General features: G+C 39.1%; 1 protein-coding gene across 1 annotated transcript in view; it reads left to right on the top strand.

Annotated features, from left to right (window-relative positions):
• The window catches only part of LOC111158272 (glutaminyl-tRNA synthase (glutamine-hydrolyzing)-like 1), a 35,367-nt gene that overhangs the window by 1,486 nt on the left and 11,336 nt on the right, over positions 1-22,545 (top strand). Inside the window, exons 2-9 of the mRNA XM_022520196.1 lie at positions 6,828-6,987; positions 7,299-7,397; positions 8,620-8,716; positions 13,916-14,092; positions 17,556-17,731; positions 17,817-17,929; positions 20,736-20,928; positions 21,448-21,565. Coding sequence (XP_022375904.1) covers positions 6,828-6,987; positions 7,299-7,397; positions 8,620-8,716; positions 13,916-14,092; positions 17,556-17,731; positions 17,817-17,929; positions 20,736-20,928; positions 21,448-21,565 — 1,133 coding nt within the window. The remainder of the gene's footprint in view (positions 1-6,827; positions 6,988-7,298; positions 7,398-8,619; positions 8,717-13,915; positions 14,093-17,555; positions 17,732-17,816; positions 17,930-20,735; positions 20,929-21,447; positions 21,566-22,545) is intronic.

Here is a 22,545-nt window from a genome sequence, read left to right as displayed (position 1 = left end):
CAGGAGAGCTGATCTAAGGTACATAAGAGCTTGCATGAGCAGGATTACTTTCACTAAATAACTCCTTTAACAAATATATGTTGATGCCTACTGTGCACAAAACATTATTTGGTAGACATTTTCCCAGCCCAAAAAATATCTTCTCTCCTCTCTGTATTTTTTTCCCCCACATCATTGTACTGGGCAACAGTACAATGTCACTGTACTGTTGCCCATATTCTACCAATTAAGAGGTTAATTAATTTAGTACACGTTTTCTTTTAAATATATAAAGATGCCTTGGAGGGTCAGTTTATTCCCATTGTTGTGAATTACAGTAGTTTAATAAAAATTTATCTCCATCACACTCTAGTTGATATAATCAATTTGAAGAAAGGGAGAATTTGCTGGGGAGAAACTGTAGAGTTTTGAGGCAATGTTGGGGACCTACGTGAGGCCTAGAGTAGCAGAGGAGGCTGGGAAGGAAGCACTAAAAGGAGGTAACATGCCAAATAGGAGGTAAAAGTCCTATTTCTTGAGTTTTATGCAGGTACATTCAGGAAAGAGGAGTCGTCTCACTTTCACCTTCCTCTTTTATGGCACAATCCCAGTGTTTCCAGGAGCCAGACACCAGGCTAATATTAATCCTTAAGTTATTAATATATATTCAATAGGCTTGGTGGGGGTCTACCTAAGAACACTTAATTATTGTTCTATGGGAAAACAGATTCCAAATTTTAAACAACTCAGTTATTCATTTATTCAACTGACATTTAGTGAACACCTCTGTGTTCCAGACACAGAATGAACATGAAGACAAACAGAAGTTCCTGTCCTCATGAAGCCTGCATTTTTGTGGGGAAACAGGCATTAAAGAAGTTTGTTTGTTAGTTTGTTTTTAAGTAAATAATATAATCACAGGTAGTAAAAGTACTATGAAGATTGATTAAGCAGGCCACAGTGTGAGAACTAGAGGGGGGAGCCAGGTGTCTTGGAGTGGTCAGGAAAGGTTTTTCTGACAGTATGTTTAAGTGATCTAAAGGGTATGAAGGGGAAGGCCTGGGAGAATAGTATTCCAGGCAGAGGGAACAGTAAGTGCAAAGAGTCTGAAGCAAGAGCAAGCTTGACATACTCAGGAGTTGCAAGAAGGCCAGCATACCTGGAGAAAGGAGAATGAAAAGAATAGTGGGAGATGAGTTTAGAAAGATAAACCGGAGCCAGATCATGGAAAACTTTAGGCTGTGCTGAGGAGTGTGGATTTATTCTAAGTGTAATGGGAAGCCTCTGGAAAGTTCTGAGTATGTGGATATGATCTGATTTAAAATTTAAAAAGTTCCTCAGGTTATTCCTAAAGATGTGATCTATAGGAAAGCAAGTGAGGAAGCAGGAAGATCAGTTAGAAGGCAAGAGATGATGGCAGCAGAGATGGGGTGGCCCTAGCGGTGATGTGAAATGGGATTGTTTTTTAAGTTAGGGCTTGCTGATGAGGGAAAAAGAAGAATGAAGGAAGATGGTTAGATTTTTGGCCTGGGCAGTTGGAAAAATGGTAACATCAAGATGGGAAAGAGGTTTGTGTCCCCCCACTTTTTTCTTTTAATTAAGGTATAATTGACATAGAACATTATATTAGTTGCAGCTGTACAACATAATGATTTGGTATTTGTATACACTGCAAAATGATCACAATAAGTCTAGCTTTTCCCTGTCACCATATAAAGTTTACATAATGTACGAAACAGTGTTATTGACTCTGGTCACCATATTGTACATTATATCCCCATGACATTTCTCTTATGACTGGAAGTCTGTGCCTCTCGTACCTTCTCCCATTGTGTGCATCCATCAGTCTGTTCTCAGCATATGAGTTTTGTTTTGTTTTTTAGATTCCACATCTAAGTGAAATCATACGGTATTTGTCTTTTTCTGACTTGTTCCACTTAGCATTATACTGTCAAGATCCATCCATGTTGTCACAAATGGCAAGATTTCATTCTTTTTTATGGCTAATTTCCACTGTATATATACCACATCTCCCTTAGCCATTCCGTCCATCAGTGAACATAAGGGTACATGTATCTTTTCGAATTAGTGTTTGCATTTCGACTAAAAACACAGAATTGGAATTGCTGGATCGTGTGATAGTTCTATTTTTAGTTTTTTGAGGACCCCTGTACAGGAGAGGCTCTTAGAAGCATATTTGGAAAGAGAAGAGTTAATCAAGACTTCTGTTCTGGGCATGTTAATTTGGAGACGCCTACTAGCTATCCAAGTGAAGATGTCAGTTAAGCAGGTGCATATCTAGGAATTTGGAGATCAGAAAAGCAGTGAGATGTGAGGATATAAATTGGCCAGAGTATAGACTATAATAAAAGTATGTGGCCAGATAAGAACAGCCAGGGAGTTGAGTACAAAAACAGAAGAAGGCCTAAAACTTTCCAACATGTAGAGGTCAGCAAGAGGAAGCAGAGCCAGCAAAAGAGAGGTGAAGGAATGGTCAGTAAGGCAAGAGGGAAACCAGGTCTTGATGTCGTGAAACACAAGTGAAAAGCTTCCAGAGGAGAGTGCTCTCTTAGTTGAATGCTGCTGAGAAATACTTGTAAGACAGGACTGAGCAGTGACTGCTGGATTTAGGAATGTGAGGTTGCTAGTCATCCTGATGCAATTTCTTGAAACATTGGAGACAAAAGCATGAATGGAGTGTGTGCATGGGTACCTGTCAGCTGGATACTCAGGCCTCAAGGGCTCTCCTATACCTTCAGCATTTATCAAGACAATTCTTTTTAAAAGATGGTTCTTTAAAAAAAAGGGGGGGCACCTGGGTGGCTCAGTGGGTTAAAGCCTCTGCTTTCAGCTCAGGTCATGATCTTGGGATCCTGGGATCGAGCCCCGAATCGGGCTCTCTGCTCAGCAGGGGGCCTGCTTCCTCCTCTCTCTCTGCCTGCCTCTCTGCCTATCTCTGTCTGTGAAATAAATAAATAAAATCTTAAAAAAAAAAAAAAAAAAGGGTGAAGGAAAAGTTTGCCTGAAATGAGGTCAAGAACTGAGAGGCCAGGTGTCAGTGTACATTATGTGAAGTCTGAAACCAACCAGAATAACAACTTCTGATGCTCTCTGTAAAGTTAATAGTTTGGAAACAAGAACAGACCTTGGTTGAATCTTAGCAACTTGGCTACTTTCTACTTTGTGACCTCAAGCAGGAACTTTAGTTTTTTATCTATAAAAGGAAAATAATAATACCAACCCCTCATAGTGGATATAAAGATTAAATGAAATATAAAGCATTGGTGGGTGGGGGGATGGTTGAAATAGATGATGGGGATTAAGGAGGGCACTTGCTCTGATGAGCACCAGGTGTTGTATGGAATTGTTCAGTCACTATATTGTACACTTGAAACTAACAGAACACGATGCTAAATATACTGGAATTAAAATAAAATTTTAAAAATCTTTAAAAAAATATATATATATATGGGGCGCCTGGGTGGCTCAGTGGGTTAAAGCCTCTGCCTTCGGCTCATCAGGTCATGATCCCAGGGTCCTGGGATCGAGCCCCGCATAGAGTTCTTTGCTCAGCGGGGAGCGTGCTTCTCCGCCACCCCCCCACCCCGCCTGCCTCTCTGTCTACTTGTGATCTCTGTCAAATAAAATCTTAAAAAAAAAAAAAAAAGAAAGAAATATAAAGCACCTAGGATAATGTAGGATAATAACTAAGTGCCTTTATTGACATTAATTTTGTTATAGGGACAAATGGACTAAATTATATGTATTTACACTTATCTCTTCCCCTAGTTTCTAAGAAGAGTGAAGATTTCTTATTTTTTCTAAGAAGCTGTATTATTTTTCTCTTGGTGCCTAACAAATTAATATAAACTTTTTGGCTTAAGATAATCCTATTCTCATATTACAGTTTTGTGGGTCAGGCATCCAGAAATGGCATAACTGGGTTCTCTGCTCACAAGAGTCTCACAAGGCTGAAATCAAGGGGTCAGCCAAGGCTGTGGTTTCATCTGAAGCTCAGGGTCCCCTTTCAGCCTCATCTGTTGCTGGCAGTCTCTGTTTCTTTGCAGTTGTAGGACTGAGGTCCCCATTTTTTTCTTGACTATGTGGGTGGTGGAGCAAATGAGCTGAATGGACAGGAGGTGTGGGATAACTCAAATGGAGGTTTGGAGGTTATAGAGATTTATGACGCAGTCTGAGCTGAGCTGGTAACTGGGGCAAGGTGAAGGAAAAGTTTGCCCAAAATGACGTCAAGAACTGAGAGGCCAGGTGTCAGTGTACATTACCTGAAGTCTGAAATCAACCAGAATAACAGCAGGAGCCACTGTAAAGATCAAAGAGAGCTAAGTGGGAATCTTCAATGAATGAAAAGGAGTACTTGGGAGACGGTGGATTCACACCCCAGGGAGAGTGATCTAAGCTCCTCCAAGGCCTGTCCTTCAGCTGAGCTGGCGTTTCTGAATGAAGGGGGAAGAGGAAGGCATTGAAGAATGAGGAGGATGCACATGCTCCCTTCCCCCACTCGACTCTGCTCCTTGGTGCCTGGAAGCTAAAACAGTCATCGCTTGAGAAAGCTGCAGGAGAAGCAGGGCTCTCAAGGAAAAGCCTACTTTCCATTAGAGAAAAGAAGTCAGGGAGAGCGAGTCTGGTTTAACAAAAACTTTTAGAGTTGATTTCATCTTATATTCAGCTCTGCCACCTTCAGTTTTGCCCCAGGGAAGCTGCACTGTTCGATTTCACACTCCTTATGCTCAGGCCATTCTAGCTAGTTAGCGTCTTTGTTTTCATTTCTCTGCTCCAATTCTCTTACTGACTTTCTCAAATCTGAATTTCCTAAGAATGGTCCTAATGAAGATCAACACCATTTAAAATGAGTGCTCCCGGACAATCTCATTTCTTGCCCTTGTAACCACAACCATTAATGCCTTTCCCTTGTATTCTTATACCAGCTGGCAAGTCAGAAAGCAGCCTGAGGATAGTAGATATTAGGAAACTTCAGGAGAGGCAAAGAAAGAAAGAGAGGCATAATTTTCTTCATTACTGCAGTTTGGCTGTGGCATCCCCCAGCTGCCCCTCCCCTTCCTGGGTCCCTCCCCCAGCCGCCCCTCAGCCACGCTTTCCTTCTCTTGCGCATCAGCCTTGAGGGACCTCTCTGTTCCTGTTCCCGCTGATTTGCTCTTCTAAAACCCTCAGCCCTAAGAATGCGGCTGCGGGACGTCTGGGTGGCTCAGTTGGTTAAGCAGCTGCCTTCAGCTCGGGTCATGATCCCGGTATCCTGGGATCGAGTCCCACATCGGGCTCCTTGCTTGGCAGGGAGCCTGCTTCTCCCTCTGCCTCTGCCTGCCACTCTGTCTGTCTGTGCTCACTCTCGCTCCTCTCTCTCTCTGACAAATAAATAAAATCTTAAAAAAAAAAAAAAAAACTTAAAAAAAATACCGCTGCTTTGATGATTTATTCAACAGCGGAGAGCGGAGAGCAGATGATTGGCAGATTTTCCCCTCAAATGCAGACTGCTGTTGCTTGGTGGATGTAGGACACTTGGAGATGCGGTCAGCTCAGAGGAGGAAATGAGCTTGTTCTGGCACAGAGAGGTGGTGAAAGGGCAAGTGTTATAATGTTCCCTCTACCCTGCGCTACTGTGTGGCTTCGGACAGATCACTAACCTCTCTGAGCTCCAGTTTCTGCATCTGTAAAGTGAGGGTTAATAAGATGACAACTTACGTGGTTGTGTTAAGGTTAAGTGAGGTAGTAACGCATGTAAGTAAAGCAACGGTATCTGGCTCTTGGTAAATACTCAGTAAATTGTACTCTACCCATCCACCTTCTCCGTGAGCCCTCATCTCATCCAACTCTGTTTGGATAATCTGCAAAGCTTGGGTGTTGTCTTTGACTTATTATTCGTTGCTTTTATCTAATTAGTAAGCACTTACTATTACTTCCTCCAGGAAGTATTAAATAGTCATCACTTCAAGGTTCGCTTACTACAAACATATAGATTCTGGCCACTTGTGGTGCAGTTGATCCTAACACTTTCTTTACCAGCCTTTCTAACACATCCAATACAGGATGGCGGAGAAGTTTGGTTTTAGTGTGCTTTTGAACCCATATTTTATAAGCATTTTTCTCAATCTGTAGTGGCTGTTACTCGAATTCTGCAGTAACATATAAAGATCTCACTTGGAGCCATAAGGTCCTGCAGGGCCTTGTCCAGTCTGTTGCTCTTACTCTGTACTGCCTGTGTTCCGGCCAAGCCACCCTGTGCACAATCTACCCCCATTCGTGTCCCACCTGCGCCAAGCCTCTGCTCCTACTAGATGCAATGGCACCTGAACCCCTGCCCTTGGGGATGCAAACCTGACTTAAAAAAAGCACATTCCTAAAAAAAAAAACAAAAACAAAAACAAAAAAAAACACACACAGCACATTCCTGGGGTGCCTGGGTGGTTCAGTCGTCGTTAAGCATCTGCCTTCGGCTCAGGACATGATACCAGGTTCCTGGGATCGAGCCCCACCTTGGGCTCCTGCTCAGTGGGAAGTCTGCTTCTCTCTCCTGCTCCCCCTGCTTGTGTTCCCTCTCTCCCTGTGTCTCTCTCTGTCAAATAAATAAATAAATCTTTAAAAAAAAAAGCACATTCCTCCACTCGGGCGACGACTGCTGTGCCCCGCACCCTCACTCAAGCTGATGGGTGTGTTACACTCGCTCACCACGCTCCCAAGGTATAGGCTCTCTTGGTTTTGAATCCAAGCTTCACTTCAACATTTTACACTTCACCACTCTACCTGCCCACTCAGTATAATACTTGAAACTTCTGCAGCCTCAGTAAAAGGTTTTTGAATTGTATATATTACAGGTTTCTGCAGCACTGAAACAAGGCCAAATTACTCCAACAGAGCTCTGTCAAAAATGTCTCTCTCTTATCAAGAAGACCAAGTTTCTAAACGCTTACATTACTGTTTCAGAAGAGGTGGCCTTAAAGCAAGCTGAAGAATCAGAGAAAAGATATAAGAAAGGTAAATTACTGTGAGTTATACTTAATTAGAATATTCCTAGAGAAAGAATTTAATTGGATATAGCAGTCTCCATTTGCCAGTGAGGTTTTTTAACCTAAAACATAGCCTTATATCAAGAACTTGCCATGAGGTACAATAAAAATAAGGCTAATGGGTATATGATTTCTGATGTCCAAATGTAATAATTTCTAACATCAACTTGATTTATGAAGAAGTACCTTCGCCAAAAACTAATAGTTACTGCAATAACTAGTATTAGTGTGTCTTTATATTCTGGATATAACTCCTATTCTTTTGGTTTTTTAATGCAGGTCGCTCACTTGGGGATTTAGATGGAATTCCCATTGCAGTAAAAGACAACTTTAGCACGTCCGGCATTGAGACAACTTGTGCCTCAAACATGCTGAAAGGTAAAGTTTAATCGTCCAGAGCCTTAATAGTTTTATGAAAATATTTTTCCAGTTTAAATTAAAGATAAGATACTAAAGCACCAGGGTAGTTTCAGGCTAATTATATCTGCAAAAGAAGTACTTGGGCTGGAATATTTTCACTATCGTCTCTTTCGGACTGCAGAATTCCTCCTTAGAGGTAAGCCAGCTTAATGGATGTATCCTATTAGGATGTTTTAGAAATCCTACTTAGGAAGATTTACTAACTGACCACCACACACACACTCAGTGCCCTCTGACTCCCACTCATCGATACCACAGGACTAGGGAGGAAGTGGCTGTCATCGCCCCTCTCTTGAGGGTGGTGTGAGGGTTCGCTACTATTGTCTAGTTGTCTTTTGTTTCCCAACTCCTCCATTTCTTCTATCACTATATTTATCTGAGTATATAGTGATGCTTAGTTTTATTCTTTACAGTTTAGTGGGTCAGAAGGAAACCAGTTTCTCAAGATTCCTGGATCCTAGAAGGAAAAAGACATGGCAAAATCTTGCTCAGAGTGCTACACACTGAAAGGAAGTCTCTGAGGAGTATGTCCCAGGATAGGTGGATTGCTGTTAATTGTCTTGGAGTACACACTAGATGAAATTTCAGTTGAGAATAAAGATCTGTTTCTGACTGGAAATAGATAAAAATTTACTATGGGATATAGCATTTCAAGTACAATGAGCAAAATAATGATGTGTAATTAGTTTCAAATGAATTGGCTACATCTCTAGCATTCAGTATTGTGCAGTAGTAACTGTTAAAGTCAGTGTTTTTAGATGATAAAAAAAATGAATTTAGGGGCTTTGGGTGGCTCAGTGGGTTAAAGCCTCTGCCTTCGACTCAGGTCATGATCTCAGGGTCCTGGGATCGAGCCCCACATCGGGCTCTCTACTCAGTGGGGAGCCTGCTTCCCCCTCTCTCTCTGCCTGCCTGTCTCTCTGCCTACTTGTGATCTCTGTCAAATAAATAAATAAAATCTTTTTAAAAAAATAATGAATATAACCACTGCCTTTGGAAAACAGCAATTAGCAGTAGGAAAATTAAAATTAACTAGCTTTTGGAAGAAAGTCCTATCTACTACTCAAATTAGGAATAATGAATACATGTCATATGACCAGCTTAGTTATAGTTTAAAATCTTGTTTCTTGCATGTTCACTGTTTTCTCTCCTACAATAAAAATAACTGAATTTTTTTCAGGTTACGTACCACCTTTTAATGCTACAGTTGTTCAGAAGTTGTTGGATCAGGGAGCTGTCCTGATGGGGAAAACAAATTTAGATGAGTTCGCAATGGGGTAAATAAAATTGAAATTTTCTTCTCTTGTATTTCTTTCTTTCATCTCTGTCTTTAATTTCATTAAACATAGGTAACCCAAAAGCCCTGAGGTGATTTCTTGAGGACCCTAATGCCAGTTTCTCAGTCCCTCTATGAGATTATGTTTTATTGGTTAATAGGTATACAGTCAGACCTCATTTTGGTTTTAGTTTGCATTGTCCTGATGACTAATGGTGTTAAACATCATGTGTTTATTTTGCTACCCATATATCTTCTTTGGTGAAGTATTTATCCAAATCTTTTACCCTTTTTTTTTTTTAAATTGGGTTGTTTTTCTTACTGAGTTCTAAGAGTTCTTTTATATATTCTGGATCCAAGTCTATTGTCAGATAGGTAATTTGCAAATAATTTCTCCAAGTCTCTGGCTTGTCTTTTCGTTCTCTGAACATTCCTTTCAAAGAGTGAAAGTTCCTAATTTTAATGAAGTCCACTTCATCTTTTTTTTTTCTTTTAAAATCAATGCTTCTTGTATCTTTTTTTTTTTTTTTAAGATTTTATTTATTTATTTGACAGAGAGATATCACAAGCAGGCAGAGAGGCAGGCAGAGAGAGAGAGGAGGAAGCAGGCTCCCCACTGAGCAGAGAGCCCGATGCGGGCCTCGATCCCTGGACCCTGGGATCATGACCTGAGCTGAAGGCAGAGGCTTTAACCCACTGAGCCACCCAGGCGCCCCGATGCTTTTTGAATCTTAACTAAGAAATTTTTACTGACCCACAGTCACAAAAGATTTTTCTCCTATAAGTTGTATAGTTCTTACCTTTAGACTCATAATCCATTTGTATGTGGTGTGAATAAAGCCAAGGTTCATTTACTTGCGTGTGTCCAGTAGTTCTGGCACTATTTGTAAAAAAGAAAAAGAAAGAAAAGAAAAAAAAGATTATCATTTCCTCATTAAATTACCTTGGTTCCTTTATCAAAAAATTGGTTGGAATATATATATATACATCTATTTCTGGATTCTGTCCTGTTGATCTGTGTATCTCTGTTTACTTTAATAAGATGCTATCTTGATTCCCATAGCTTTATTTTTTTAAAAGATTTTGTTCATTCATTTGAGAGAACAAGAGAGAATAAGAGAGCATGAGTGGGCAGGGTGAGACGGGGAGGGAGGAGCAGAGGAAGAGTGAAAAGCAGGCTCCCCACTGAAGAGGGAGCCTGACATGCTTGGGATCGTGACCTGAGCCAAAGGCAGACACTTAACTGAGCTTTACAGGTGCCCCAGTTCCTACAGTTTTATAGCAATAAGCTTTGAAGTTAGGTAGTGAGAGTCATTAACTTTGTTTTTCTTTTTCAAAATTATTTTACATATGCTAGGTCCTTTGCAATTCCATAGAAGTTTTAGAATCAGCTTGCTGATTTCTACAAAGAAGCTTAATGAGATTTTGATTATGATTGTGTTGAATTTATAGATCGATCAAGTTGGGGAGATTCAACATCTTAATATATGTCTTCTGATCCATGAACACCTTGTATCTGTCCATTTATTTAGATTTTGTTCAATTTTTCTCAGCGGTATTTTTATGATTATCTGCATATAAATCTTCTATGTAATTTGATTTATTGCTAAGCATTTCAATATATTTTTTTAGAATTTATTTATTTATTTGAGAGTGAGAGCGTGTGCACAAGTAGGGGCCTTGCAAAGGGAGAGGGAGAAGCAGACTTCCTGCTGAGTGGGGAGCCCCACGATGCAGGGGTGTATGCCAGGACCCTGAGATCATGAGCTGAGCCCAAGGCAGATGCTTAACAGACCGAGCCACCCAGGCACAGGCCCCCTCGCAAGTATTTCAAATTTTTAATGCTGGGCGCCTGGGTGGCTCAGTGGGTTAAGCCTCTGCTTTCGGCTCAGGTCATGATCTCAGTGTCCTGGGATCAAGCCCCGCATCGGGCTCTCTGCTTGGCAGGTAGCTTGCTTCCCCCCACCTCTCTCCACCTGCCTCTCTGCCTACTTGTGACTTCTCTCTGTCAGATAAATAAATAAAATCTTTTAAAAAAGTTATTTTTAATGCTATATAACATGGTTATCTTTTCAATATCTAATCGTTTGTTAGTATATAGAAATATAATTGATTTTTTTATATTGACCTTGGATCCCATGCCCTTGCTAAGCTCTCTTACTGGTTCTAGTTGATCTTTGCAGATTCTTTGGTATATTGCATGTAGATGATCATGTAATCTACAAATAGAGACAATTTTATCTCTTCCATTTCTCTTTCTTATTGTGTTGGTTAGGACTTTAGTACAACATGGAGTAGAAGTAATAAGAGCAGATATCCTTGCCTTGTTCCTGATTTGGGGGAGAAAGCATTCACTGTGTCACCAAAAGCGCTTTCTATTCTCCCTTTTATAACTCTTGTCATATTTGTAATGTTTGCTTGGTGTATGCTCCCTGTTCCATAGAAGCAGAGTCTTTGACTCTCTGATTTGCAGTGGTATCTCTTGGCACTCAGTAATATATGTTGAATGAATTATCCATGGGAGTAAACTCGAACATAGATTATTAGGACATTGCCTTGAACAGCTGATCAAAATGAACATAATCGGTGAATGTAAGTGGACATTGTGTAACACTAGATGTGATTCTCTGAGGACACACCATAATCTATGCAGTATTCCAGCTGAGAATGTTAAAACTTAAACTAATAACCAGAAAACAAAAGGTAAGTCTGAAATGAGAAACATTCTATTGAAATATGAATATCTGGAATTTCTGGGTGTTTCAGTCAGTTAAGCGTCTGCCTTTGGCTCAGGTCATGATCCCAGGGTTCTGGGATCAAGCCCCACATCTCGCTCTCTGCTCAGTGGGAGCCTGCTTCCCTCGCCCTGCTTATACTCTGATCTCTGTCAAATAAATGAAATATTAAAAAAAAGAACTTTAGGGCACCTGGGTGGATCAGTGGGTTAAAGCCTCTGCCTTCGGCTCAGGTCATGATCCCAGGCCATGATCGGGGGTGGGGGGGGGTGTCCTCTGCTCAGCAGGGAACCTGCTTCCTCCTTTTTCTCTCTGTCTGCCTCTCTGCCTACTTGTGATCTCTGTCTGTCAAATAAAATATTTTAAAATCTTTTAAAAAAAAATCTTTTTTTAAAAAATCTTTTAAAAAAAATCTTTTAAAAAAATCTTAAAAAAAATCTTTAAAAAAATCTTTTAAATCTTTTAAAATCTTTAAAAAAATCTTTTAAAAAATCTTTAAAAAATCTTTTTAAAAAATCTTTTAAATCTTTTAAAAATCTTTTAAAAAATCTTTTTAAAGATTTTTAAAAATCTTTTAAAAAAATCTTTTAAAAGATTTTTAAAAATAAATTAAAAATAGAATATGAATATCATAAAAAATAAAGGAAGGCCACAAAAATATTCCCAGATTAAAAGCCCAAGGAAAGTAAAACCTAAAACTTACAGGAGAAAATCTTTGTGACATGGAGTTACGCAAAGATTTCTTAGATGAGATGCATGAAGTACAAGCTGTAAAATAAAAAACTGATAGATTGGACTTCACTAAAATTAAGAACTTCTCTACTTTGAAATACACTACTAAAAAATGAAAAAACAAGCCACAGCCTGAGAGAAAATCTTTACAAAACCTGTATCTGTGAAAAAACTGGCATCCAGTATACATAGAACCTTAACCAACTCAAAAATAACAGCCCAATTAAAAAAAAAAAAAAATGGGCAAAATATGTAAGCAGACATTTCATCAAAGAAGATACATAGTTAGCAATAAACACATGGAAAAAAGCTAACATGGTTAGTCATTGAGGAAATGCAAATTACAACCACAAGGAGATACGTACACCTGTTAGAATGGCTTAAAAATGACGCTATCAAGGGCTGGCCAGGATACAGAGCAGTTAGGTTTCTCACACAATGTCGGTAGGAAATGCAAAATGGTATAGCCATTTTGGAAAATCGTTTGTAAGTTTCTTATATAGGTAAACATCATATGACCCAACATTCTTAGTCCTACATACTTGCTCAAGAGAGGAAGACTTATATTTACATAAAAGCAATGGCTAGGGTCTTTCAGTACAGTATTATTGTGGCTTTATTCGTAATTGCCAAAAACTGGAAATAACTCAATGTCTGTTGGGTGGTGAATGATTTAAAAAGTACATAAAGAGGGCGCCTGGGTGGCTCAGTTGGTTGAGCAACCGCCTTCGGTTCAGGTCATGATCCCGGAGTCTCAGGATTGAGTCCCATTTCGGGCTCCCAGCTCCATGGGGAGTGTGCTTCTCCCTCTGACCTTCTCCTCTTTCATGCTCTCTCTCTCTCAAATAAATAAATAAAAATCTTAAAAAAAAAAAAAAAAAAAGGACAAAAAGAGGCTAAAGAGACGATAACCAAATGCAATACCAGACTCGAGACTCCGTCCTGTACTGGAAGGGGGGTAAAGTGCTGTAAAGGACATTACTGGATCGGCTGACCAAAACGGGGTACGTACCGTGGGTTAGATAAAAATATTGTATGGATTTTAATTCTACTGAGATTGATAACTGTACTGCAACTGCACAAGGGAAGACCTTAGTGTTAGGAAATGCACTTAAATACATACCAAAATATTTAAGGGTAAAGGGCCATGATATACCTAATTTACCCTTATGTGGTTCGGAAACAAAAAGGATTTGTATATGTTACAGACACACATAAAGCACACAGATGGCAAAGCAAATTGGGTGATTTGTTAATAATGGGTGAATCTGGGTAAAGGGTATAAAGTTCTTTTCATATTATTTTGATTTTTGCAATTTACCTGTAAGATGGAAATTATTTCAAAACTTTTAAAATAAGTTATTAGTCGACTTACGCTTGTCTTAAAACGTCTGGATAAAAGAGGGAATCCTTCAGAGGATTTCTTGTTAACCCTTTGAATGTCTACGACCCTGTACAACTGGAAAACCATGATTTACAAGGGAAATCATCGTAAGCTGAATTGGATGATCAACTGGGGTAAAAATCCTCTTTTCTTAACAGACTAGTTTACTCTGCTTTCTAGCGCATGCTCTTACTTCCCATCCTCTACCTCCTCAACCATCTAATTAATGAAGGCTGCATCTAAGCAGGATTGGATTATACAGTGTTAGGCACAGACAATGTAATCAGAAGGCGAAATTTTCATATAAAATGAAAGTTTCATGAAGATATCTTGCTTCACTTCATCTCAGGTCTGGAAGCACAGATGGTGCATTTGGACCAGTTAAAAACCCCTGGAGTTATTCAAAACAATACAGAGAAAAGAGGAAGCAGAAGCCCCACGGTGAGAACGAGGATTCAGATTGGCTTATAACTGGAGGAAGCTCAGGAGGGAGTGCGGCGGCCGTAGCAGCATTCACATGCTTTGCGTAAGATGTTTTTTTCTGTTTGTACCTTAAAGCCCAGCCAGATACAAATAGTCATAAACCAGCCTCAGAACCCAACAAGAGAGTAGTTCATACTGTGCTATTTTTATTTCTTATTAGTGAGTTATTGGTGCTCAATGGTATATCAGAATTATAGCTTATAAATACACTCAACTGTACAGTATGTGTACTGTGTATTTTATACATTTAACTTCAAGATAGTATTTTAACTCTTCCTCTATAATATCTGGTTTTCTTAAAAACATGATTTTGTTTATCTTGCAGAATAAACCAGTGAGCATAACTGAATTTCATTTAAAAAATAATTTATTTGGGTGTCTGCTCACTGATGTTATAAATATTTAGGGACTAAGATACCATGGCTTTAGTTGAGTGCTGCTCAACTGCTAACGATGGTTTATCCTTCACCTAAATGGGGCGCCTGGGTGGCTCAGTGCGTTGAGCCTCTGCCTTCAGCTCGGGTCATGATCTCAGAGTCCTGGGATCGAGCGCTGCATGGGGCTCTCTGCTCTGCAGGGATCCTGCTTCCCTCTCTCTCTCTGCCTGCCTCTCTCCCGACTTGTGATCTCTCTGTCAAATAAATAAATAAAATCTTTAAAAAAAGAGAGAGATAGAGAGGCAAGAAGTATTCCTGGTGTGTATCAACAGAATATTTAAAATAGTGTTTTCATAAATCTACAACTAAAAATGGGTGTCACTGAGTAAAGTTTTCTTCCCGTTTGTTAGGAGCTGAGTTGTTCAACTGTCCTATTTTGTATTTGGGGAGAATCCATCCATCATGCTTTATGTTTCAAGTTCCCATTTGTAAAGCATTTCTTAACCGCCTAAAGAAGAGTAAATAAATACCACTATTACTTACTTTTCTCGGTTTCAGTATAAAATTGAATGTGTTTCTTTAGCAGTACTGTGTGTATTTTATTTCTCCTTAATTATCCACTGAAACTAAGCTCTTTCACAGACATTGCAACCAATAAATTATTTATATTTTTTAGAGCTGTGGAGATTTAGATTCTTCAGGGGTTTTTTTGTTTTTTGTTGGTTTTTTTGGTTTTTTTTTTTTTTTTTTTTTTTTAGTTTCTCTGAAATCCTATTTACAAGTAAAACCATTTCATTTTATCTCTGTAGAATTTTATAGCATTGCATTAATATTAATGAGAGCTCTGACAAGTTAGGACTGCAAGATTAGGTGCTTTTTTTTTTTTTTTTTACCCTCATCACCCTACTTAATGTTCATCTTCCTGAATGTGCTTTGAGGAGATGGCATTTTGACACGTAATTCCTATGGAAATGCAGGTTTTACTTTTACACAGCCGTCAGTGACTCCTAATAAGAAAATGTGTCCTTTTAGAAATTGTGAAAGCAACAGCCTGATTTTGTAGCTTATGCGGACTTGCTAAGAAAGACAATCTCATTTGCATTTTCTATAGAGCTCAAGGGCCATGTGACTGGTAGGAGCGTTGTTCAGTCCAAAGATTTATTCTGGGTATAGTCAAGAGAAGCACAGACCCAAAGTAACTCCAGATTGCATGGGTCCCAAAGTATCGAGTGTTCTACTTTGTTTTTCCCCCCTTTGGATTTGCTGCTTTTATGATAGTTTTTTTTTTTTAAAGATTTTATTTATTCATTTGACAGACAGAGATCACAAGTAGGCAGAGAGGCAGGCAGAGAGAGAGGAAGGGAAGCAGGCTCCCCACTGAGCAGAGAGCCCGATGTGGGGCTCGATCCCAGGACCCTGAGATCATGACCTGAGCCGAAGGCAGAGGCTTTAACCTCCTAAGCCACCCAGGTGCCCCTTATGATAGTTTTAACAACAGGAAGGTTCTTGGAGTATTATGTACCCACCAAAAGGAAGCAGCTAGAAAGCTTTGTAGTGTCAGGGAAAGATATCAAAGGTACACTGTTAAGTGGAAAATAAGTTGCCGAATACTATGTACAAGATGACCTTCTTTCTGTTAAAATAATTATATACATATATATATTAGTTGCATGGAAGTATCTGAGTATATCAAAACATAACAGGATTATTAGGGAGGCAGTGATGATAAGAGAAATTTCACTTTATACTCCATATACGTATGTAACATTAAATTTTCTAGTTGGCACATACACTTTTCCTAATCAGAAAAACTTTTACTCTGAAATAAAGTTTAAAAAAAAATGTTTAATTATGGTAAAATGTATCTCACTTAAAATTTACCATATTAACCATTTTTAAGTGCATAGTTCAGTGTTAAATACATTCACATTGTTGTGCAACCAATTTCCAGCATTTGGTTCATTTGCAGAACTGAAACTCAGTACCCTTTAAAAAACAGCTTCCCATTTGCCTGTCCTCCTAGCCCCTGGCAATCACTCTTTAACCTTCTGTCTCTAGGAATTTAGACTCTAGGCACCTCGAATGAATATTATTCAGTATTTGTGCTTTTATAACTGACCTATTTCACTTAGCAAAATGTCCTCAAGATTAGTTTTTTGTTTTGTCTTTAATAAGAAAAACATACACTCTCTAGATAACTGAGCAGAGAAATGGGCACTTCATAGTTGGGTAATGCAAATACAAATAAATGTGAAAAATTATTCAAAAATGCACATTAACAAAGATTTTTCGTTATTCAGATTAACCAGCTTTTAGAACTGCTAGTACTCAGTGATGATAATGAAACATAAGCCCAAATCTGATTCACTGCAGTTGGAAATATAAATTGGCAGAGCCTCTCTGACAAGTCATTTGACAATACAGATTAAGAAATTAGAATAGCAGGCAGACCCTATGCCTCATTAACGCTACTTCTTGGAAGCCAGCCTAAAAAATAACCAGACATATGGGCAAAGATTTATGTTCAAAGGTGTTTATTACAAAGTAATTTATTACGCAGTCATTATCCTAGTTGGCAACAACATATATGTTTAAATAAATTAAAGTACATTTCTATCTGTGATTCTAAATGAGCGGAAGGTTCTGTGTATGACTTTCTGGGAGAGGTGTGTTGAGTTTGTAAAAGCATACTGTTAAACTGCCATCAAAGGAAGGTATAAGGTGTCTGTGTATATACTGATAGGCTTTAAAATCCTGGGAATCACCAATTGTTAAGATGGGATATTGTACATATTTTAAATTTTCAGTAATTTTAATGAGCTAGCAAAAGGCTCATGTTAAGAAAAAAACGAGATAGGAAGTTAAAATTACAGAATGACCTGAGCCACGAAAGAAAACTGCATTTTAAGAAAGTCTTGAAGTTAATATGTCAAAATGTCAACAGCATGTTTGCCTTAGGCAGTAGAATATTTTGTTACCTCTTTACACTTCTGTATTTTAGTTCTCTGAGACAAGCATGTCTGACTTTTGTATAACCAGGGGGAAATAAAGTTTAAAAGTATATACACTTAAAAATAGATTCCAGATATAATTGGAGATCTTCTAAAGAAAATTCCATTTAAATTCCAGGGCTTTAGGATCAGATACAGGAGGATCGACCAGAAATCCAGCTGCCCACTGCGGGGTTGTTGGTTTCAAACCAAGCTATGGCTTAGTTTCTCGTCATGGCCTCATTCCCCTGGTGAATTCAATGGATGTGCCAGGAATCTTAACCAGACGTGTGGATGACGCAGCAATTGTGTTGGGTATTTATATGATTCCATAGAGTTTCAAAACATTATAAATTTCCCTGTAAAACATTCTGTCATTCCTAAATATTTCTCCTTACAGGTATGCTGGCCGGGCATGACCCCAAAGATTCTACCACAATACAAGACCCTGTCAAACCATTTACACTTTCCACTCTGACAGATGTGAGCAAACTATGTATAGGAATTCCGAAGGTAACTCTTCCCTTTTATTACTTTACAGAAATGCTAGCAGGTCAAACACAGGGAACAGACCTGGGAAACAGATCGGTTGGCTTTGAATCCTGCTGTGCCACTTTAATTAGCTGTGCAGTCCGAGCACATGACTTGATCTAAGCTCAATTTCCCAATCTACAAAATGGGGATAATAACAGTGTTGATCTCAGAGAGCAGTAAGGCTTAAATTTGGTAATCATCATGGGGATGTAATATACAGCATGGTGACCATAGTTAATAATACCATATTGCATATTTGAAAGTTACTAAGAGAGTAGATCTTAAAGTTCTTTTTTCTTTTCTTTTTTAAAGATTTTATTTATTTGACAGAGCGAGTGTGAGCAAGGGAACATGAGCAGAGGGAGCGGGAGAGGGAGAAGCAGGCTTCCAGCCAAGCAGGGACCCCGGTATGAGACTCGATCCCAGGACCCTGGGATCATGATATGAGCCGAAGGCAGGCGCTCAATGACTGAGCCACCCAGGCACCTGATCTTAAAGTTCTTATCACAAGGGAATAGCAAACTCTTGTCATTGTGTATGGTAATGGATGTTAACTTAGACTTATTGTGGTGATCATTTTTTAATATATGCAAATATTGAATCATATATTGAAACTATCATAATGTTGTATGTCAGTTTTATCTCACTAAAAAAAATGAATCATGTTAAGCAGGGGTCTGTAAACATTTTCTGTAAAGGGTCAGTTGGTAAACATTTTACGCTTTGTGGGCCATACAGTGTTTAGTGTCACTATTTAACTCTGCCACCGTCGTGTGAAAGCAGCCACAGGCCATATGTAAATGAGAGCGTGGCTGTGCTCTAGTAAAACTTTATTTTCAAAAATAACTGGAAAGGGGCGTCTGGGTGGCTCAGTGGGTTAAGCCTCTGCCTTCGGCTCAGATCATGATCTCAGAGTCCTGGGATTGAGCCCCGCATCGGGCTCTCTGCTGAGTGGAGGGCCTGCTTCCCCCTCCCCCTCTGCCTGCTTCTCTGCCTACTTGTGACCTCTCTCTCTCTCTCTCTCTGTCAAATCAATAAATAAAATCTTTAAAAAAACAAACAAAAAAACTGGCAATAATCTGCTGGGAGGCTATAATCTGCTAATCTGGGGTGTAAACAACATAGCCCAGAGCCATACCTTGCATAGTAAAGGCTGAATACATATTACCTTCTTTACTACCGTCATTAGTATTGCTACTGCATTTATTACAGTAGCAACCGAGTAATTCATGGATGAAGACCAATATGTTAAATTACTGACCTTTAAACGACTTATTGAGTTTTAAGCTTAACAGTTGATTGTTTGGATAATTCTTTGTTGCAGGACACTGCGCTGTGCATCGTAAGATGCTTAGCAGTGTCACTGGCCTTTAGCCTTGGAAGCAGTGGTTCCCCACAAACAGCACAACCCCACAAACAAAAATGTATGCAGATATTACCAAACATCCCCTGATTGAGACAAAGGGGATAAAATTGCCCCCAGTTGAGACCACCGCTGTAGAGAAATACTTTCTTTAAAAATTTCTTTCTTTTTTTTTTTTTAAAGATTTTATTTACTTATTTGACAGAGAGATCACAAGCAGGCAGAGAGAGAGGAGGAAGCAGGCTCCCCTAGAGAGCAGAGAGCCCGATGCGGGGCTCAATCCCAGGACCCTGAGATCATGATAATAGCTGTGCCTTCCTTTAAGGATTTAGAGAGAGCATAGGTTGTAGAAAGAGACCTAGTTTAGAATCCTAGATCCTTGGGGCACCTGGACGGCTCAGTGGATTAAAGCCTCTGCCTTCGGCTCAGGTCATGATCTCAGGGTCCTGGGATCGAGTCCCGCATTGGGCTCTCTGCTCAGCAGGGAGCCTGCTTCCCCCACCCACCTGCCTGCCTCTCTGCCTACCTGTGATCTCTGTCTGTCAAATTAATAAATAAAATCTTTAAAAAAAAAAAAAAAAATCCTAGATCCTCTACTTACCTGCTTTGTAGCTTTAGGAAAGTTACTTAACTTGTCCAGTCTCAGTATTTTTCATTAATAAAATGAAGGATGATAATACTTAACATCATGGGATTGTTAAAAGCATTAAATGAAGGGCACCTGGGTGGCTCAGTGGGTTAAGCCTCTGCCTTCAGCTCAGGTCATGATCTCAGGGTCCTGGGATCAAGCCCCATATCAGGCTTCCTGCCCAGCGGGGAGCCTGCTTTCCCCCTCTCTCTGTCCGCCTCTCTTCCTAATTGTAATCCCTCCTGCTGTCAAATAAATAAATATATTTTTTAAAAAAAGCATTAAATGAAGGGGGCACCTGGTGGCTCAGTCAGGTAAACATCCAACTCTTGATCTCAGCCCAGGTCTTGATCTCAGGGTCGTGAATTCAAGCCCTCTGCTAGGCTCCACGGTGGAGCCTACTTAAAAAAAAAAAAATGTTCAACCTGAGACTCCTTATACAAAAGTTTCTGCAAAAGCATTAAGTGAGAGAACCTTTGAAAAGCATCTAGCAGAGTATCTGATACTGAACATTTGACACATACGGGATCTCCAGCCATTTCTCTCATCTTTAATATTGTTAGTATTTAATATTGTTAATATTGATATTATTGTTTAATATCTCATCTCTCATAAATAACTAGTATAGTGCTTGTCATGCTGTAAGCCCTCTTAAATTAATTTGGTCTCTCTAGCTACCTACTAGCAATTTAATCAGATTTTCTAATGTACTGCCAAAGGTCCTAAAGTACATATTTGTTTAAAACCATCTATACAGATGTTCTAATTTCCATATCTTGACTTTTTCCAATAAGGAATATCTTGCACCAGAATTATCAGGTGAAGTGCGATCTTTTTGGTCCAAGGCTGCTAACCTCTTTGAGTCTGAGGGGGCCAAAGTAATTGAAGTGTCCCTGCCTCACACCAGTTATTCAATTGTCTGCTACCATGTATTGTGTACATCGGAAGTGGCATCGAATATGGCAAGATTTGACGGGCTAGAATATGGTAAGATGGCTGTGTTTGGGATTTTTAAGGTAGTTGTGTCCAACATTTGGTAGTTTTACTTATTCGTGACCAAAAAAAATCCCCAGAGATAAGGTTAATGATTTAGATAAGTAAACCAGTGAATCGTCTTACCTTTGTCATTTAGTCTTCTGCTTACACTGTTCATTATAAATATCTCTGTATGTTTGGCTTCCCTCTCTGAAATGTGACTATTTTACAGGAATAGTGTCTTATCCTTATATTCTCAGTCTGTCAAATGTAGTTCCTGGCACATGGTAGGAGTTCGGTAGATATTTGGATGGAGGGAGGGAATGGGGGGGGGATGAGGAGGTGAACAAATGAAGTTTCCTTCTTAGTTATTTTCTCCTCTCTCCTTGATTCTTAGGAGATAAAGAAGAGGAGCCACTAAGGACAGTCTCCCAAAATTTTAATATTGGTCAGAAATGTGAATCTGCACTTGCTTTTCAGCCAAAACTTTACTTCCTTTTCAAATAATGTTTATCTCTTTTTTGTTTTTAGGTCATAGGTGCGACATCACTGTGTCTACTGAAGCCATGTATGCTGCAACCAGGCGAGAAGGGTTTAATGATGTGGTGAGAGGAAGAATTCTCGCAGGAAATTTTTTCTTATTAAAAGAGTAGGTAATGGGGCACCTGGGTGGCTCAGTCAGTTAAGCATCTGTCTTCGACTCAGATCATGATCCTGGTGCCCTGGGATCGAGTTCTGCATTGGGCTCCCTGCTCGGTTGGGAGTTTGCTTCTCCCTCAGCCTCTCCCACTGCTTGTGCTCTCTCTCAAATAAGTAAATAAAATCTTAAAAAATAAAGAGTAAGTAATCAGAAATTTTCTCCATTCTTGAACACTCAAGAGTACATTAGTTGCATATCTATCAGGTCTTATTAAGTTGAGATACTTGCTAAAGAAGCAAAATCCCTATTTGAATTAGAAATCATAACTAAAGACCTGTTTATAGTACTTTTAGTTTCTGGTTATTTGAATGCAAAAAAAAAAAAAATGGACACTCTAGCAAAATAATTAGTACAAAACTAAGTAGGAAGCCCTAAAGAATTTTAGCCTCTTTAAATGTCCCGACTATTATTGCCACATTGGCTTATTGTTGTTGGAGATTTAAACAGGAAGTTACATTGGTGTATCTTGAAAAATTTAGCAAATCAATTTAGTCTTCCCCTACATTAAATATCTGTTTGCTCCCAGAAAGAATTCTAAGTTACTAGGGCTCCTACTTAGATTAGATTGTCTTTAATATAAATATATTCATCATCTTGTGAATAGAATTCATCTTGCGTACCATCAGGTCTGTTTAAGAGGACATGAGAAGTGTGAAAAGGCAAGAATGATTGTTTTAATGAATAGCTTCCTGAGTTTTTCTATATTCCCTCAAGGACAGAAAGCATTTTGTTCATCTATGTATCCTTTCAGGGCTGATACTTAGAATTACTTTTTCCAAAAATACTATTTGAACAGCCGCGATGGAAAACAGCATGGCGGTTCCTCAAAAAATTAAAAATAGAACTACCATATATGATCCAGCAATCCTACTTCTGAGAATATAGCCAAAGGAAATGAAATCATTATCTCAGAGCATTTTCACAACAGC

This window comes from Enhydra lutris, unplaced genomic scaffold, assembly GCF_002288905.1.
Source record: "Enhydra lutris kenyoni isolate GAN:26980312 unplaced genomic scaffold, ASM228890v2 scaffoldscaffold58, whole genome shotgun sequence".
NCBI classification, from domain to species: domain Eukaryota; kingdom Metazoa; phylum Chordata; class Mammalia; order Carnivora; family Mustelidae; genus Enhydra; species Enhydra lutris.
The sequence above is the reverse complement of the archived record's forward strand: the minus strand, read 5'-3'. Positions and strand labels throughout refer to the sequence as shown.